The sequence below is a fragment of the Phocoena phocoena genome, chromosome 14 (genome assembly GCF_963924675.1).
Source record: "Phocoena phocoena chromosome 14, mPhoPho1.1, whole genome shotgun sequence".
Taxonomy (NCBI): domain Eukaryota; kingdom Metazoa; phylum Chordata; class Mammalia; order Artiodactyla; family Phocoenidae; genus Phocoena; species Phocoena phocoena.
In genome coordinates, this window is record NC_089232.1 from 13,821,179 (window position 1) to 13,838,862 (window position 17,684).

The 17,684-nt window shown below is 38.0% G+C and overlaps 1 protein-coding gene across 21 annotated transcripts in view; it reads left to right on the plus strand.

Moving 5' to 3' along the window:
* The window catches only part of IMMT (inner membrane mitochondrial protein), a 48,438-nt gene that overhangs the window by 11,891 nt on the left and 18,863 nt on the right, over positions 1 to 17,684 (plus strand). For 2 of the 21 annotated variants that reach the window (XM_065891004.1, XM_065891011.1), the window contains exons 1-6: positions 2,697 to 2,761; positions 3,611 to 3,800; positions 8,698 to 8,809; positions 10,941 to 11,078; positions 12,083 to 12,178; positions 16,615 to 16,751. In XM_065891004.1, coding sequence (XP_065747076.1) covers positions 3,753 to 3,800; positions 8,698 to 8,809; positions 10,941 to 11,078; positions 12,083 to 12,178; positions 16,615 to 16,751 — 531 coding nt within the window. In that variant the 5' untranslated portion in view covers positions 2,697 to 2,761; positions 3,611 to 3,752. Of the gene's footprint in view, positions 1 to 2,687; positions 2,762 to 3,610; positions 3,801 to 8,697; positions 8,810 to 9,398; positions 9,407 to 10,940; positions 11,079 to 12,082; positions 12,179 to 16,614; positions 16,752 to 17,684 lie in introns of those variants that run through there. The other 19 variants (XM_065891005.1, XM_065891002.1, XM_065891010.1 and 16 more) reach the window with 19 other exon arrangements.

Sequence of the window (17,684 nt, forward strand, 5' to 3'; positions counted from 1 at the left end):
ACGTCTGAGGGGCTATTGGGACGATTTTATAGTTAACCTAGAGTACAGGGGTACGTGCTTGGGAACAGGACGTGCATTCCTAAGTCAAGATGATTGAGTGGGGAACTGGTCTCATGGGTAGGGGAATACGTCAGCAAAGGTCTTCAATGTTTGGGGACTAACAGAGCATAGAGGCCCCCTGGTCCTAATGATGATTAAACAATATCTATTAACTACAAAGCCTTTGATGACAGAGAAGCGATTTACCACACAGTACCATCCTGGGCAGGGTCTGTGGAAGGACAGGAGGAACTGTATGGGCCTAAGATGGCATCAGTTATGCTAACAGCCGTACAACCAACCATACAGTGGAGTACTGAATCACTCACATCCAATAGGAAGATTTTCATGTGCTGATATAGAATGAGCTCAAGTTATATTGTTGAGTGAACTTTAGTACAGGACTGGGTGTATGTTATGGTATCATTTGTGTAAAGGGGGCGTGCCCGGAATTCTCCGTCACAAAATGTCTGAGTATATAAGAAACAGGTAGCATTGGTTGCCTATGGAGAGGGAATCTAAGTGGCTGAAGACAGAAGCATGAGGGAGACTTCACTCTGTATGTAACTGAACATTTTGAATTTTGATTTTCAGATTTTAAATTTACTTAATGCTAGGAACTGTAAACTTACAATCACATCAAATATATCTGTCAAAGGGAGGGAAGAGGGGCAGGCTAAGAGTAGAAGATGGATAAAGGAGCAGGTTAAAAAGTATATATTGCTGTGAATTAGGGTGCTCTCAGACTCTAGTGTTGAATTTGGCTCTGTATTCCACAGAATCAAGGATCCATTATTATGTTTGCTGCTTGACGTTCCAATTAGCGAATTGTCCGCCGTTAACAGTGCCTTAATTTTTGACTCAAATACCTTTTTTTCTACCCATTGAGGTAAAAAAAAAATGCTTTCTTAAACAAAACACAACTTTAATGGTTTCCTAATATTTCATCCCTAAGTGAACAAAATGGAGTTGTTAATATATGAAAGTAGATGCAATTCTGTTTGAAATTTCATGCTACCTGGTTTATAGAACAGTAGGAAAACACCCTTTTCTTGTAATTTCAGTTGAGAATTCTACACTAAAGGTAATAATTGAAATACTTTAAAAATACCAATTATAGCTGCTTTACACATTGTAAAACATACAGTTTTTCCTCTCCCAAATGTATTAATATGTTAATTTGATGTTGACCTCTATGTGGGCTTTGGCAAATAGAATGTAAATGCAACCATAATTCTAGAGTAATTTCATGTGCTCTCTGATCATGTGATATATTTTCTTAAAATTTAAGATACTTTTAAAAGGAAGTTTGTGTTTTTCTGTTACTCCTTAGATGCAGTTTCACCAAGGAACCTAGAGAAAGCATTTTTTTTTTCCCTTGCTGCTGTTTGATTTCCTACTTGGTATAAAGAAAGATTTTATTTCTGGATACAATAAGTTTGAAATTTCTAATTGATAGCTATGCATGGCCTTAAGTTTATCAAAACCCTCCCCAAATAGTATTTAGATGCCCATTTATTTGTTTTATTTAAGGGATCTACATTTTGTTAAGAAACGTTTGATGTTATGTGCTTTACTTTGATCAAAACAAATCACACAGCATTGTCTTGATCATTTGCTTTTGTGTAAAGGTAGACAACTTATATGGAGATAAGTATTTACACGAACATTTATGACATTAGTAAACTTAGTTTTTTTTCTTAAAACTATTGACTTTTAGTCTAATTATATATTAGGAGAAACCAAAATGAACTTTTAGATTTAGATGAATAAATAAATTTATAAAAAAGAAAACATGGCAAATCGTCTCTAAGAAATACTCAGCATATATAACATTAAAAGTGCTAATTGGCACCCCAGTGTTATAGCAGCAGTATTTACAATAGCCAAGAGATGGAAGCAACCTAAGTGTCCATCAATAGATGAAGAAGGGGTGTGTGTGTATGTGTGTATAAAATGGAATACTACTCAGCCATAAACAGGAATGAAATTTTGCCATTTGAGCAGCATGGATGGACTCGGAGGGCATTATGCTAAGTGAAATAAATTGGACAAAGACAAGTACTGTATGATATCACTTGTACGTGGAATCCAAAAAATACAACAAACTAGTGAATATAACAGAAACAGACTCACAGATATAGAGAACAAATCAGTGCTTATCAGTGGGGAGAGGCAAGACAGGGGTAGGGGATTAAGAGATACAAACTGCCATTTGTAAAATAAATAAGCTACAAGGCTATATTGTACAACACAGGAAGTATAGCCAGTATTTTATAATAACTATAAATAGAATATAACCTTTAAAAACTGTGAATCACTGTGTTGTGCACCTGAAACTTACACCGTACATCAGCTGTACCTCAATATAAAAAATGCTAATTGATCGTGGTCTCATAGCCCCTGTTTCTTGAAATCTTAGAAGTCGTTTTATATGAGCCTTTGGGGCGTAGGAAGCATCACGGTTTTTAAGGGTTTGTAAATATGTTTCATGGTAAGGTAAGTTGGTTTCTGAAAGTAAAATAAATTTTTGTTTAATGAAGACGTTTGTATTTGTAATAAAAGTACTACTACTGAGTTCCCAACCCTGAAGTCCTCCCAGATTCTTATAACTCTATTGGTTGTGGTGTTTTCTCTTTCTTCTCTAGAGTTGTCTTTGTGGGAAGTTTGTACTCCGTCCATTGCGACCATGCCGTAGGTACTCCACTCCAGGCAGTTCTCGGTATGTAGCATGTCTCCCTGTAAATAAATAGGCTTTTAACTGTATGCTGAGGGGCGTGTGTGTGTGTTCGTTCTTTGGATATGAGAATATCTGCATAAAATCTTTTTTTTTTAAGGGGTACAAACACTGGAGCTTTGCCATAATATCTTTGGAGCATTATTTATTTGTAGGCGAAAATTTGTCATGGTGCTCCTTTCAGTTCTTTGGTGACTGGATGGCATCCAAGGTAGACCCCCCACCCCTTTATAGCAAATAGATATACATCCAGAACTCAGCACGTTGGAACTTTAAAAGTATTTGTTCTACTTGACATTTGTTTTATTGTATTTACGGGAATGTTTCAGGGAGAGGACTGTTGAAAATTAGTGATACTTGTTTTTTGGGTTCAAAGGAAGCCTCATGATTGTGAACATGCCAAGGTTTTTTTTTTTTTTTGATGTGGACCATTTTTAAAGTCTAGAAGGCATGTGGGATCTTAGCTCCCTGACCAGGGATCAAACCTGCACCCCCTGCATTGGAAGGCGGATTCTTAACCACTGGACCGCCAGGGAAGTCCCTGAACATGCTAAGTTTTAAGTGTTAAAGGGAAGATTGCTTCATTCTTCCTATCCTAGATATTACTGTGTTAAAAACTTATCCATAAAGAAATATTATTTTTTGTTGTGAACATATTAAAAAACAAATCAGGGAAAGGTGATGTGCAGCTGTGGTGATAAACTGGGCTGCTGTGATCTGAATCAGTGGTAGAGAAATAGAGGCTCGAGGTCTTTGAGACTATTACATTAATCTAGGGAGGTAGGTTTAGGAGAGCCAAAAAATAAAAATGTGTTTCCTGTTTCTTTCACTTAGGTGGTCTCCTACCAAAATTGCTGGAGCTGGCATCTTGTTTGTTGGTGGCGGTATCGGTGGCACTATCCTGTATGCCAAATGGGATTCCCATTTCCGGAAAAATGTAGAGAAAACCATACCTTACTCAGACAAACTCTTTGAGATGGTTCTTGGTTCCCCACCGTATACCGTTCCATTGCCAAAGAAGCCGGTAAGAGTTTTAAGCACAATGTCAGTTTATCCTAGAGAATGCTTTGAAAAGCAGGTTGTTTTCATCTTGAAAATATTTTGCCGGGTATATGTTTTCATTTTTTTAAAAATTGAAGTAATATTACGTAGAGCTGGATTTTTATCCCTTTGGAGTCCCATAAGTATTCTCCTTTAGTCCACATCGTATAGAAAATGATTACGTGGCACACAAGGCTAAATGGAAGGGGCAGCTCGGGCAGAAGTAACCCCAGCTGCCCTGTGGATGGAGGGGGTTCTGTGTCAGCCTACAGCGTTGCAGCTCTCAAACTCTGACTTAGAAGACTAAAAACATAAACGTAGAATGGCCATGACACAGGACCCACATGTCATAGTTAGTAATGGCTCCTTTTAGACCTCAAAACAGCTACAGAATTTTCAGCTACACGCTGATTCTGTGACGGGAATACCTTCTAGTATTCCTGGAACTTTGTGCATATTCTTCAGTTTCACCCTTTTTCCCCCATTAGGCTTACAGATTTTTTTTAAACATGTTAACATATTTCTTCTTTCAAACGGGTGCTTGAAAAAAATGTATAAAAGAGAGCATGAATTTTTGCTGATTTGGTATTGGATATTTCTTTATGCTGTGAGGCTGGACATGGCTGACCAGTTCTTTATTAGAAACTGGGTAGACGTCTGTTCTCCAGCATCTAACATGGTCTCGAGACCAATCCTATGACAGAGTTACTATGTGGAAAAGCAGGTGTCCTCTGACTTCTCTCACCTCCACCCCAAAGGACTCAACATGTTCTTGGTCTTCTACAGCATTTATTCTTCCATCTGAACTTTAAAATGTCCACGTGGGCTGAGGGAGGTAGTGTTGCAGCTTCAGTAGTCAAGGAGCAGAATCCTATAGCTTCATTCTAAAGTCCTGGGCCTATTTTACGCTCCATGACCTGGGAGAAAGAGCTGGAAGCAATTTCAGGAGCACACAGTCAGGCTGAACAGTTCAGAGTAGTGTTCTTTTCTCCCTTGACGTGACCTCAGGTGTCTTCTCAATAGCCTTGGCCTCCTCTTGCCCCACTTTCCCTACCCTGCTGAACATTGCCACTTGTGAACTTTGCATGTCTGTACTCCACCACCTCAAAACTTGCGCTCTTCCTGATTTGCTTCTTATGTATTAAAGATTGTACCACGCTGTCAAGTAGCTCAGTTTGAATTCTTGGGTTCATCTTCACAGCTGCCCATATTTTGTAGCTATCCTATCTTTTTTTTTTTTAATGTTACTCATTTCTTTTTTTTTAATTCATTCATTTATTTAATTTATTTTTGGCTGCATTGGGTCTTCGTAGCTGCGCGTGGGCTTTCTCTGCTTGCGGCAAGTGGGGGCTACTCTTCGTTGTGGTGCGGGCTTCTCATTGCAGTGGCTTCTCTTGTTGTGGAGCACGGGCTGTAGGTGCGTGGGCTTTAGTAGTTGTGGCTCGCGGGCTGTAGAGCGCAGGCTCAGTAGTTGTGGAACACGGGCTTAGTTGCTCCGTGGCATGTGGGATCTTCCTGGACCAGGGCTCAAACCTGTGTCCCCTGCATTGGCAGGCGGGTTCTCAACCACTGCGCCACCAGGGAAGTCCTAGCTATCCTATCTTGTTAGATCTCTAATGTTTGTTCTTTTTCTTTCCACCATATTTATCTCATTTCTGACCTTTATCACGTTGTATTTAAATTAGCCCTGTTCCTCTCCCCTGACACACAGCCTTTCCCACTTCCTCCCAGTCTCTCTTCCTAACATGATCTAGGCCATCCTTATATCAGTATCAGAGAATCTTCTAGAATAAGTGCTGTGATGTTTTCATGATATTTTCATCATATCACTTAATCAAGAACTTTGATTCCTATTGTTTTAAAGACAGAAGAGAGATTGTCTCATGTTCTGAATAAGGAAAGTGAAGCCAGGAGTGGTTAAATGTTAACCTAGGAGCTGGCTGTTGGTTCCTTTATTTCTGTAGTTATGACTTTTGCTGGTTCTTAGGTTGACATTTTAGTACCCTTGGCATTCTGGCTCTCATTTACATTTCCAGTCTTATCTCTGTATGGTCCTGCTCATAAATACTTAGTTTCATGCTTGTTTACCTTACAAATGTGCCTTGTGCTTTTCATTCATTCATTTACTCAAATGTCAATCAAGTGCTTATTATGTACCAGGCATTCTTCCAAGGTCCTTGGTAAACTAGAGAACTAAAGAGTGATCCTTTCCATATGTACAACTCTTCTCATGTTTGTCTTCTACTCAGAGTGACTTCCTTTCTTTTGTCTTTCAGTGTTCTCTTCAAGGCCTGCATCCTTCACTACACAGCTGAATTCCAATAGCAATTAATGTTTTTATTTTTTAATTTGTACCGTTTATTCAGCACTCTGTACTGTTGTGCTTTCTTACAAACTTGTTTCTTTCAGAAACTATGCATTTTATTTCATGGTAACCCTTTTAGTGTCAACATGGTTATTTATGCGTAGACAGTAAATACTGAGAGAAGATAAACCTAAAATCTTTTTGATGGACATAGAATAAGACCTGTCTAAATGGTGACAAATGTTATGTTCCTGGATGGGATGTAATATAAAAATGTCATTTCTCTTAAATATATGCATTTCTCTCAAATCTCTCTTAAATATATATATATTTGAGAGAAATAATGTTTTTATGATGTGTGTGTATGTGTACATAAGTACACACACAGACATCTAATATGAATTCTAATTGATTTTTCCAGAGGGTGAAGAACCAGACAAGATGATTTTAAAGTTCATGTGGAGGAATAAGTAATGTATAAGACTAGTCAAGGACATTTTTAAAAAGTGTTGGGGTAGGGGGTCAGAGGTCACTTGCTTTTCCAGATACTGACTGTTATAATCCTACTTTCATCAAACAATAAGGTTTTGACATAGGAATAAAAATTAGAGGAACAGTACAACGGAGTCTGGAAATAGATCATATTTATACACAAACACATACACACACATTTGTTGTGAGAAGTGTGAGTTGCCAGAACCTTATGTGAAAGTGGTAATATCTTAAAAATATACGAGCCCTCTGACCCAGCACTCCCTCTTCTGGCAGCTATCCTGCAGACATCACACTCTAGTGCTTTTCAGTTGTCTGTGGACAAGAATGCTTAACAAAAATCAGGAGACAACTTGAATGTCCATAAGTAGGGGAGTAATTGACCAAATTATGGGATTTGCCACTCCATTAGGATATACAATTAAATTAGGATATTATTCAACTAAAAAGAATTTCTTGACCAGAAGCAAATGTCCGTAATATGTTGTTAAATGAAAAAAAAGTTTACATGATAATTTGTATAATATAAAATTAACTATTTTAGTTTGTTTAAAGAAATGAAAAATTGTACATATATACCTGAGCTCATGGGTGGAAAGATAGATTTCAGGGCATTAGCAGTGGCTCCCTGAGAGTGCTGGAAGGAGCAATGAAGGGGCAAACTAAAACAATGATGTATCTTGATGTATGTTATTTTGCTTGTTATATAGTGAGCATGCATTTCATGAGTTAAAAAATAACAAAATTTTAATAATAAGAAAATGGATATATTTCTGATTTCTGGTAGTGACAAAATCCAGAACCATTTCTATTTTGTTTGAGTAGACATCTTAGGGATACCTGAGTCCCATTGCCAAGTTCTGGCAAAAAGGGGGACAACATAGGTGGTGAATGAAAATATTTCTGTTACTCAGTAATTTTCTGTGGCACATCACCTGGCAGTCCTGTTAATGAGTGGTGCCTTAAACTTAAGGCAGGTGGTTATTGAGAAAGAGAAAAACAGGCATTACTCACAATTAGATCATATATCTTAGTGTGCAGGTACGGGAATCTTGGAGATTAAAGAGAAAAAAGATGAATTGTCATTTTTACTTAGAGCCTTCTAAAAAAACATTTATTTTTAACTGAATTTATTTAGAAGACACCATAACTGGATTTAGAATGCGAATGGAAATAGCCTTCTCAGTGTTGTATATATAAAAGGAATGGTGTTTAAAGGGAAGGTCATATATCGTGTACTTTATTAGTTGCCCTAAGAGAAGTCTTTGTTACTATTAAAATACAGACTAGTCATTTGGAATGACATTTTTGGACTGCGTTTTTCTAGTACAATGGCTTCTCTTACTATGGTTAATAAAATACATTGTTTTGGCACATATATACAATGGAATATTACTCAGCCATAAAAAGAAACGAAATTGAGTTATTTGTAGTGAGGTGGATGGACCTAGAGTCTGTCATACATGGTGAAGTAAGTCAGAAAGAGAGAAACAAATACCGTATGCTAACACATATATATGGAATCTTAAAAAAAAAAATGGTTCTGATCAACCTAGGGGCAGGACAGGAATAAAGACGCAGACGTAGAGAATGGACTTGAGAACCCGGGGAGGGGGAAGGGTAAGCTGAGACGAAGTGAGAGAGTGGCATGGACATATATACACTAGCAAATGTAAAATAGATAGCTAGTGGGAAGCAGCCGCATAGCACAGGGAGATCAGCTCAGTGCTTTGTGACCACCTAGAGGAGTGGGATAGGGAGGGTGGGAGGGAGACGCAAGAGGGAGGAGATATGGGGATATATGTATATGCATAGCTGATTCACTTTGTCATACAGCGAAAACTAACACACCATTGTAAAGCAATTATACTCCAATAAAGAAGCTTAAAAAAAAACTAAAGAATAAAATACATTGTTGTAAATTGTTGATACCTTTATTATGTTAAAAGCCTGAAAAACTTGATTTTTAAAATGATACAAGATACTTTGTGCTGCCTGTTTTTTTTTTTTTTTTTTTTTTTTGTGCTGCCTGTTTTTAAGAACACTGTCATATCTGAAATGTTAAATGTTTTTCATTTCCAAGATTGAGTCTGGTCCACTAAAAACCTCTAGTGTATCTGAGGCAATGAAAGAATCTAAACAGCCTGCTTCACAACTCCAAAAACAAAAGGGAGACACTTCAGCTTCAACGACAGGTACCTATATTTAGAATCATTCTTTTAAAATTATAGGTAAATGAATTGTTTTAATGTATTTGTACCCATGGTCAAGAGGGGGGCCCGTCCCCATGAAGGACTCTTCCCTCACCTTGGGGAGGGAGTATTCTCACCTGTCATCTTGGCTCTCCTTTTAAGGGTTGAGTGGGATATAAAATTGGGCTTTATTGTGAACAGCTACTAAGTAATGGTAACAAGAATTGTCTTGCCTTCAGCACGCTTATTTTTCTGTTTCTTTTTCCTTTTCTCTGACTCCTAGCTTTCCCTCTCTTTAGATTTTAAGATTTGTTCTCTTTCCACACCTCTTTTTTCTGCCTGTTCACCAGCTCTTTCTTCTCTCTTCTTTCTTAGTGATGAAGTGTCTTGATCACATTTTGATCTGCACATTTTTTCTCCTTGATGATTGTAATCCCACACTAATTTATAGCAGTGCCTAGTCCTAACCTGGTCTGCATGCATTTGAATTTATTATGTTTCTCCTTTCACTTCTGTCCTTGATTAAATCACCTGACTTTCACTCAGTAAATACTGAGTATCTACTGTGTGCCAAGTGCTGGGTGTCTTTTAGGCACTGGGGTTATAGCAGTGAACAAAACAGTAAAAATGGGCTTCCCTGGTGGCGCAGTGGTTGAGAGTCCGCCTGCCGATGCAGGGGACACGGGTTCGTGCCCCGGTCTGGGAAGATCCCACATGCCGCGGAGCGGCTGGGCCCGTGAGCCATGGCCGCTGAGCCTGCGCGTCCGGAGCCTGTCCTCCGCAACGGGAGAGGCCACAACAGTGAGAGGCCCGCGTAACGCATAAAAAAAAAAAAAAAAAAAAAAAACAGTAAAAACAAACACACAAATGCTGTGAAGATTCCTTAGTGGGATTAGGGGAGGGAAGTCGCATATAAACATACAAGTAAATTATGTATAGGATGTCATACAGTGATAAGTGTGGGAGGGAATATTGCAATTTTAAATGGAGTGGGTAAGAAAAGTTTCCTCTGGAAGGTGTCATTTGGGCAGAGACTAGAAAGAGATGAGGGAGTCAGTCATGTAAAGGGCTGGTGGGGAAGAGCATCCAGGCAGGATTAGCTAGTGCAAAGGCTTGGCGTATTCTAGCAAGGAGCAAATGAAACCAGGGTAGAGTAAGAGGAGAATAATAGCAATAGTAGAGAGGGAGCAGAAAGCCTATAGTGGCAGTCTTTGGAGGCCATCATAAGAGTTTTGTTTTCTAGTCTGAGTAAGATGGGAAGTTGTTGGGAGGATTATGAGCCGGGGTTGATAGCTGACTTTTTTTTTTTTTTTTTTTGATAGCTGACTTTTAATAAGATTACTGGCTATTGTGGAGAATAGATAAAGGAACCACGGACAGAACAAGGAGACCAGTTAATGGGCCTTGTGATAATCCAACTTTAACTCTTAAATGGAACCTTCAGTTTATTTAAAATTTTTTTTCTCCATTTTGTTGCTCCCCACCCCACCATCTATTCCACCTTCAGAATTACTCATTTCTCTTCCATCAATACTTTTATTTATAATTTATAAGCTCTTGATTTTTCAACCTTCTTTTCTTTAAAAATATGTCTATGAAGTAATTTTTTTAACCGAGTCCTGTCCTTTACTCACTCACCATCTAAACTGTGAACTTGTCTTCTTTGTGTTTAAAATTGCCATCCTGTTCTTGCCCACACCTCTTTCACCTCTGCCACTCTTCGGAGCAATTAAAAAATAGTTTTTGGTTACTTTCTTTTATCTACCTTCTTCATTACAGGCTCTTTTCTCATTTGTTGTTATTTTTCCATGTTATGTAAATCTTACGTCCCCTTCTCATGTCAAGATTTAGTACCATTTAGTACTGTTATTAGAAGGCTTGCCTGAGAATAATGGTTAAAATGCAGGTGGATGCTGACCAGACTGTCTTCTCTTGTGCTTTCCCAGCCATTGCTCATTGTGTGTGGGTTTGTGCAGTGGACAGCGCCCCTGACTGTGTGTTTGAGTAGTGGCAGCACATGTGTTTGTGTCTTTAAGGAGTCAGATGTGAAGTGGGAGGTAGTAGTAGTGGATTCCTATGTGTTTCTCTGTTAACCCAGCAAACGGTAAATACCGTGTGTAACATATGTTTATAGCACCTACAGAGGCAGCTCAAATTATTTCTGCGGCAGGTGACACACTGTCCGTCCCAGCGCCTTTGGTTCAGCATGAGGAATCTACAGAAACTGATCACCCTGAAACTGGTGAAGGAGAACCCAAGCCTGCAACTTCAGGTAGTTAAATTATCTGTATTTGTGGTTATGTAAATGATATGCTCATCAGAACTATGCAACGTCTAGGCATTCCCTGAATTTCAAAGGCTGAATAAATCTTTGAAAACAAGGGGTTTAAGAGCTGACCCTTTATTTATTTATTTATTTTTAACATCTTTATTGGGGTATAATTGCTTTACAATGGTGTGTTAGTTTCTGCTTTATAACAAAGTGAATCAGTTATACATATGTTCCCATATCTCTTCCCTCTTGCGTCTCCCTCCCCCCCACCCTCCCTATCCCACCCCTCTAGGTGGTCACAAAGCACGGAGCCAATATCCCTGTGCCATGTGGCTGCTTCCCACTAGCTATCTACCTTACGTTTGTTAGTGTATATATGTCCATGCCTCTCTCTCGCCCTGTCACAGCTCACCCTTCCCCCTCCCCATATCCTCAAGTCCGTTCTCCAGTAGGTCTGTGTCTTTATTTCTGTCTTACCCCTAGGTTCTTCATGACGTTTTTTTTTTTTCTTAAATTCCATATATATGTGTTAGCATACGGTATTTGTCTTTCTCTTTCTGACTTACTTCACTCCGTATGACAGACTCTAGGTCCATCCACCTCACTACAAATAACTCAATTACATTTCCTTTTATGGCTGAGTAATATTCCATTGTATATATGTGCCACATCTTCTTTATCCATTCATCCGATGATGGGCGCTTAGGTTGTCTCCATCTCCGGGCTATCGTAAATAGAGCTGCAATGAGCATTTTGGTACATGACGCTTTTTGAATTATGGTTTTCTCAGGGTATATGCCCAGTAGTGGGATTGCTGAGAGCTGACCCTTTATTTCTTCATGTTGGAATCATTGAGTGATGATGTGGTTTTAGAATCTTTTATCACAAAAATGCCCTCAAGTTGATGCATCTGGCAAGCACAAATGATGGTGTTTTTATGTCCCCATTAGCTCTTGAAATTCTGTGCTGAAATTTGATTGCCTTTCATTTAGTTTTACTGCAAGAGGAAGCATCCTCAACTTCTGTAAGGGAGCGGCCACCTGAAGAAGTTGCAGCTCGGCTTGCGCAACAGGAGAAGCAAGAACAAGTTAAGATTGAGTGTATGTAAACCTGACGCTTCTTAAGCACTTGGGTCATCTCTCTCGGTTGCTCTCTTCTTTAGCTGTCACACAAGTTTCTCATCCGTCAGCTCTTTGTGGTTTCTTTAGTGGTGTTGCTCTGTTCACCATCTTTATTTCATCATTTGTGTTCTTTCCATCTAAACTGTTACCCAGGTGACAAGGGCTATTCTAATACACATAAGTTCAAGTGATTCACGTACTTTGTCCTTTTGTTTTTATCATGGTTAGTGCTGAAGATTCTTTATACTCTGCGGAACACAAATTATTTATGTTTTGGCCACTTGCCTAAGCGTCTTCTAACTGTTACACTCATGCATTTATTTGTGCAGGTTGGAATGGCTCCTACTCTGGTTTATTACCTGGCCTCTGGACTCAGTCTGGCCGCCCCCTTATCTGACATCATTGGGGGATGGAATGTTCCACACATTGCTAGTTTCCACCTAACCGAAGCATATTCCTTTTTAAGTTTCAATTTTACATTAGGTTTTTTGATGGCTTAAAGAAAGATGTTAGTGGGACTTCCTGGCGGTCCAGTGGTTAGGACTCTGCGCCAAGAGCCCAGGTGTGATCCCTGGTCGGGGAACTAAGAGCCCGCCTGCCACAGGGCCAAATAAAACACAGATATTAGTTACCTAAAAATGTATTTTCCTGTCTTAAACGAGGTACCTGGAACATAACTTATTGTACTGTGCTACAATATATTGATGTCCCTGGAGGTAGTGTGCATGTAGCTTTTTGCTGGACCAAGAGATGTTAGTTTTAAATTCTTAGGACAGCTGTTTATAGTTTTTCAGTTTTTTTTGTTTTTTGTCTCCATCACACTTTTCTGTTTGTTTTTTTTTTTGTCTTGAGTGGTTCTTGTTTTCCTTCAACTTGCTGGCTCTGTCCTACTCCTAGGAGGCAAGTTTGTTAGAATTGTGTACAGAGTAGAAGGGCCAGAATGAGCACAGATGTAGGGCATTCGTTTGATTACTTGGATTTGGTTTTTGGTCTTAGCTGTGTGGGTTTATTTTGGGGCGCTTTATTCTGTTCCATTGATCCATATGTCTCTTTTTCTTTCAGTACCACACTGTTTTGATTACTGAGCTTTGTAGTGTTGCCTGAAGTCTGGGAGGGATATCTTTCCAACTTTGTTCTTTTTCCTCAGGATTGTTTTGGCAATTCTGGGTCTTTTCTGGTTCCATATAAATTTTAGGATTATTTGTTGTAGTTCTGTGAATAATGTCATGGATATTTTGGTAGGGATTGCATTAAATCTGTAGATTGCTTTGAGTACTGTGGACATTTTAACAATATTAATTCTTCCAGTCTAAGAACATGGGATATCTTTCCATTTCTTAGAATCATCTTCAGTTTCCTTTATCAGTGTATCGGTCTTTCACCTCCTTGGTTAGGTTTATCTGTAGGTATTTTATTTTATTTTTTTGGTGTGACTTTAAGTGGGAATTGTTTCTTTACTTTCTCTCTGATGTTTCATTGTTAGTGTAAAGAAATGCAACAGATTTCTTTATATTAATCTTGTATCCTGTCACCTTGCTGAATTCATTTATCAGTTCTACTAGTTTTTGTGTGGAATCTTTAGGGTTTTCTATATAGAGTGTCATGTCATCTGCATATAATGACAATTTTACCTCTTCCCTTCCAATTTGCATCCTTTTTATTTCTTTTTCTTGTCTGATTCCTGTGGCTAGGACTATCCAGTACTATGTTGAATAGAACTGGTGAGAGTGGGCATCCTTGTCTTGTTCCACAATTTAGTGGGAAGGCTTTCAGCTTTTCACTGTTGAGTATTATATTGGCTGTGGGTTTGCCATAAATGGCTTTTATTATTATGTTCTCCCACATTGGTGAGAGTTTTTATCATGAAGGGGTGTTGAATTTTATCAAATGCTTTTTCTGCATCTATCGAGATGATCATGTGGTTTTTGTCGCTGTGGTGTATCACAGTGATAGATTTGCATATGTTGAACCATCCTTGTGACCCTGGAATGAATCCAACTTGATCATGGTATATGATCCTTTTTATATGTTGTTGTATTCAGTTTGGTAATATTTTGTTGACGATTTTGACATCTCCATTCATCAAAGATATTGGCCTGTAATTTTCCTTTTTTTTTTTGTAGTGTATTTGTCTGGTTTTGGTATCAGGGTGATATTGGCTTATAGATTGACCTTGGGAGTGTTCCCTCCTCTTCAGTCTTTTGGAAGAATTTGAGAAGGTTAGGTATAAGTTCTTTGTATATTGTTGTAGAATTCCCCATTGAAGCCATCTGATCCTGGATTTTTGTTTGCAGGGAATTTTTTTAAAGTATAGATTCTATTTCACTTCTAGTGATTGGTCTGTACAAATTATGTTTCTTCTTGATTCAGTTTTGGCAGGCTGTATGTTTCTAGAAACTTGTCCATTTCTTCAAGGTTGTCCACTTTGTTGGCATATAACTGTTCATAGTATTTTCTTCTTAATGATTTCTTTTGTATTTCTGTGGCATTAGATGTTATTTCTCCTCTTTCATTTCTTATTTTGTTTATTTGGGTCCTCTCTTCTTGGTGAGCCTGGATAGAGGTTTGTCGATTTTGTTTACACTTTTAAAAAACCAGCTCCTGCTTTGATTTTTTTTTCTATTTTTTTAATCTCTGTGTTATTTATTTCATCTCTAATCTTTATTATATCCTTCCTCCTGCTGAATTTAGGTTTTGTTCTTCTTTTTCTAATTCTTTTAGGTGGTAGGTTAGGTTATTTATTTGAGTTTTATTTATTTGTTTTAGAGGAAGGCCTTTATTGCTATGAATGTCCCTCTTAGGACTGCTTTTGTTGCCTCCCATAGATTTTTGTATGGTTGTGTTTTCATTGTTGTTTGTCTCGAGGTATTTTTTGATTTCTCTTTGATTTCCTTGTTGACCTATTATTGTTTTTTTAGTAGCATGTTGTTTAGTCCCTATGTAATAGGTTTTTCCTCGTTTTTCTTTCTGTGGTTGATTTCTAGTTTCATGCCTTTATGGTCGGAAAAGATGCTTGAAATAATTACTATCTTTAATTACTTATCCTCAATTTCTTGGGCTTGTTTTGTGTCCTAGTATGTGGTCTGTCCTAGAGAATGTTCCATGCACGCTTGAAAAAAATGTGTATTCTGGTTTTTTGGATGTATTGTCACTGTAGATAGCAATTAAGTCTAACTGTTTTATGGTGTCATTTGGGATCTCTTTTGCCTTGTTGATGTTTTGTCTGAAAGATCTGTCTGTTGATGTCAGTCTCCTACTATTAATGTATTCCCATCAGTTTCTCCCTTTATGTCTGTTAGTATTTGTTTTATGTGTTTAGGTGCTCCTATATTGAGTGCACATAAGTTAATGAGTGTAATAGCCTCTTCTTGTATGGATCCTTTTATCATTATATAGTGTCCATCTTTGTCTTTCTTCTTTGTCTTTCTCCATGGCCTTTATTTTAAAATGTATTTTTTCTGGTCTGAGTATTGCTGCCCCAGCTTTTTTATTGCTTCCATTTGCATGAAATATCTTTTTCCATCCCCTCACTTTCAGTCTGTGTGTGTCTTTCACCCTAATGTGGGTCTTTTGTAGGCAGCATATTGTAGGTTCTTGTTTTATTATCTAATCTGCCACTCTGTGTCTTTTGATTGGAGCATTTAGTCTATTGACATTTAAGGTAATTATTGATAGGCATGTATTTCTTGCCATTTAAAGTCTTGTTATCCAGTTAATGTCTTCTTTGTTCCTTTCTTCTTCTTTTTGTTCTTCCTTTTGGGGTTTGATGGTTTTCATTTGTATTATGCTTGAATTCCTTTCTTTTCGGTTTTTGTGAATCTGTAGCGTGTTTTGATTTGTGGTTACCCTTGTTTTCAAGTGTGTTAACCCGTTGCTATATCTGCTTGCTTTAGACTGGTAGTCATATAAGCTCAAACACATTGTAAAAGATCTACATTTTCTTATTCCCCTCCTCCACATTTTGTGATTTTGATGTCCTATTTTATATCTTCATGTTTATCCTTTTGCTGTTCACTGTAGTTATAATCGCTTTCACACAATTTTTCTGATTGTTTCTTAAACTATATGCTGGCTTATTTAAGTGATCTTCAATCTTTTTGTATATTTGCCTTTCCTATTGCGATTTTCCCTTTCACACAGAAAACCCAAAACATGTTTTATTTTGAAAAAATTCAGATATACATAAAAGTAAAAATAGTGTAATGAACCCACATAGATTCACCATCTGGATTCAGTAATTATTAATATTTTATCATACTTTTAAGTGAAATTTTGATTCGCTAAATCTGTATTTTGTTTGTTTTGAGGGGGAAATGCAGTGTAGGACTCAACAGGTGAAGAGGGAAAGATTAAAGTCATTTGGCAGGAGGGATCTAGTTTTTAACTTTTTTTTTTTTTTTTTTTTTTAACTTCAGCACTAGCGAAGAGCTTAGAAGATGCTCTGAGCCAGACTGCTTGCGTTACTCAGCAGGCTATTGTGGCTCAGAATGCTGCGGTCCAGGCTGTCACTGCCCACGCCAACGTACTGAAAACAGCCATGGACGATTCTGAGGTGGGCCGAAGAACGTTAGACACGATTTCTTCCTTCTAAGTTGGGCTTTCTCTCACTAAGTGAAAACGAACTAGAATGATTGTCTTTTTAGAAAAACAAACAAAAATGAAAAAAAAATTTCAGGTGTTCTTTTTAATGAATTTTATAAATGGTGCTTTATCTCACAATGGTGATATGATATAAGAACTAGTTCAGATGTGCTTTCATATCTTAATAGTGCTTGAATGTATTTGTTGTTTGCTTATTTTCTTTTGCTTTAAAATCGCCAGCCATTTTTTAAAATAAACTTTTTTGTGTGAGATACTTTTAGATTGACACACAGTTAAAAGAATAATACAGAGATCCCAGGTACCCCAAAACACCAGCTACTTTAAATGCTTATATGTTGATTATTTAACTTACATTGGACACTTCACAGAATAAAGTAATTACACTAATTAAAATGTAATACTGGGACTTGGGGCTTCCCTGGTGGCGCAGTAGTTAAGAACCCGCCTGCTAGCGCAGGAGACCCGGGTTCGAGCCCTGGTCTGGGAAGATCCCACATGCCATGGAGCAGCTAAGCCCATGCACAACAACTACTGAGCCTGCACTCTAGAGCCCGTGAGCCACAACTACTGAAACCCATCTGCCTAGAGCCCGTGCTCCCAACGAAAGAATCCACCACAGCGAGAAGCCCGCATACCACAACAAAGAGTAGCCCCCACTTGCCGCAACTAGAGAAAGACTGTGCACAGCAGCGAAGGCCCAGTACAGCCAAAAATAAATAGATAAATATATTTTAAAAAATGTAATACTGGGACTCAATAAATTTCCTTTATAATTACATTCAGTTATTCAGTATATAAAAATGTATCTTGACACCAAGTCATTTAAAGAATAAAATGAAATAGAGAACCTATAAATCTCAGGAATCAGGATCATGCATGATCC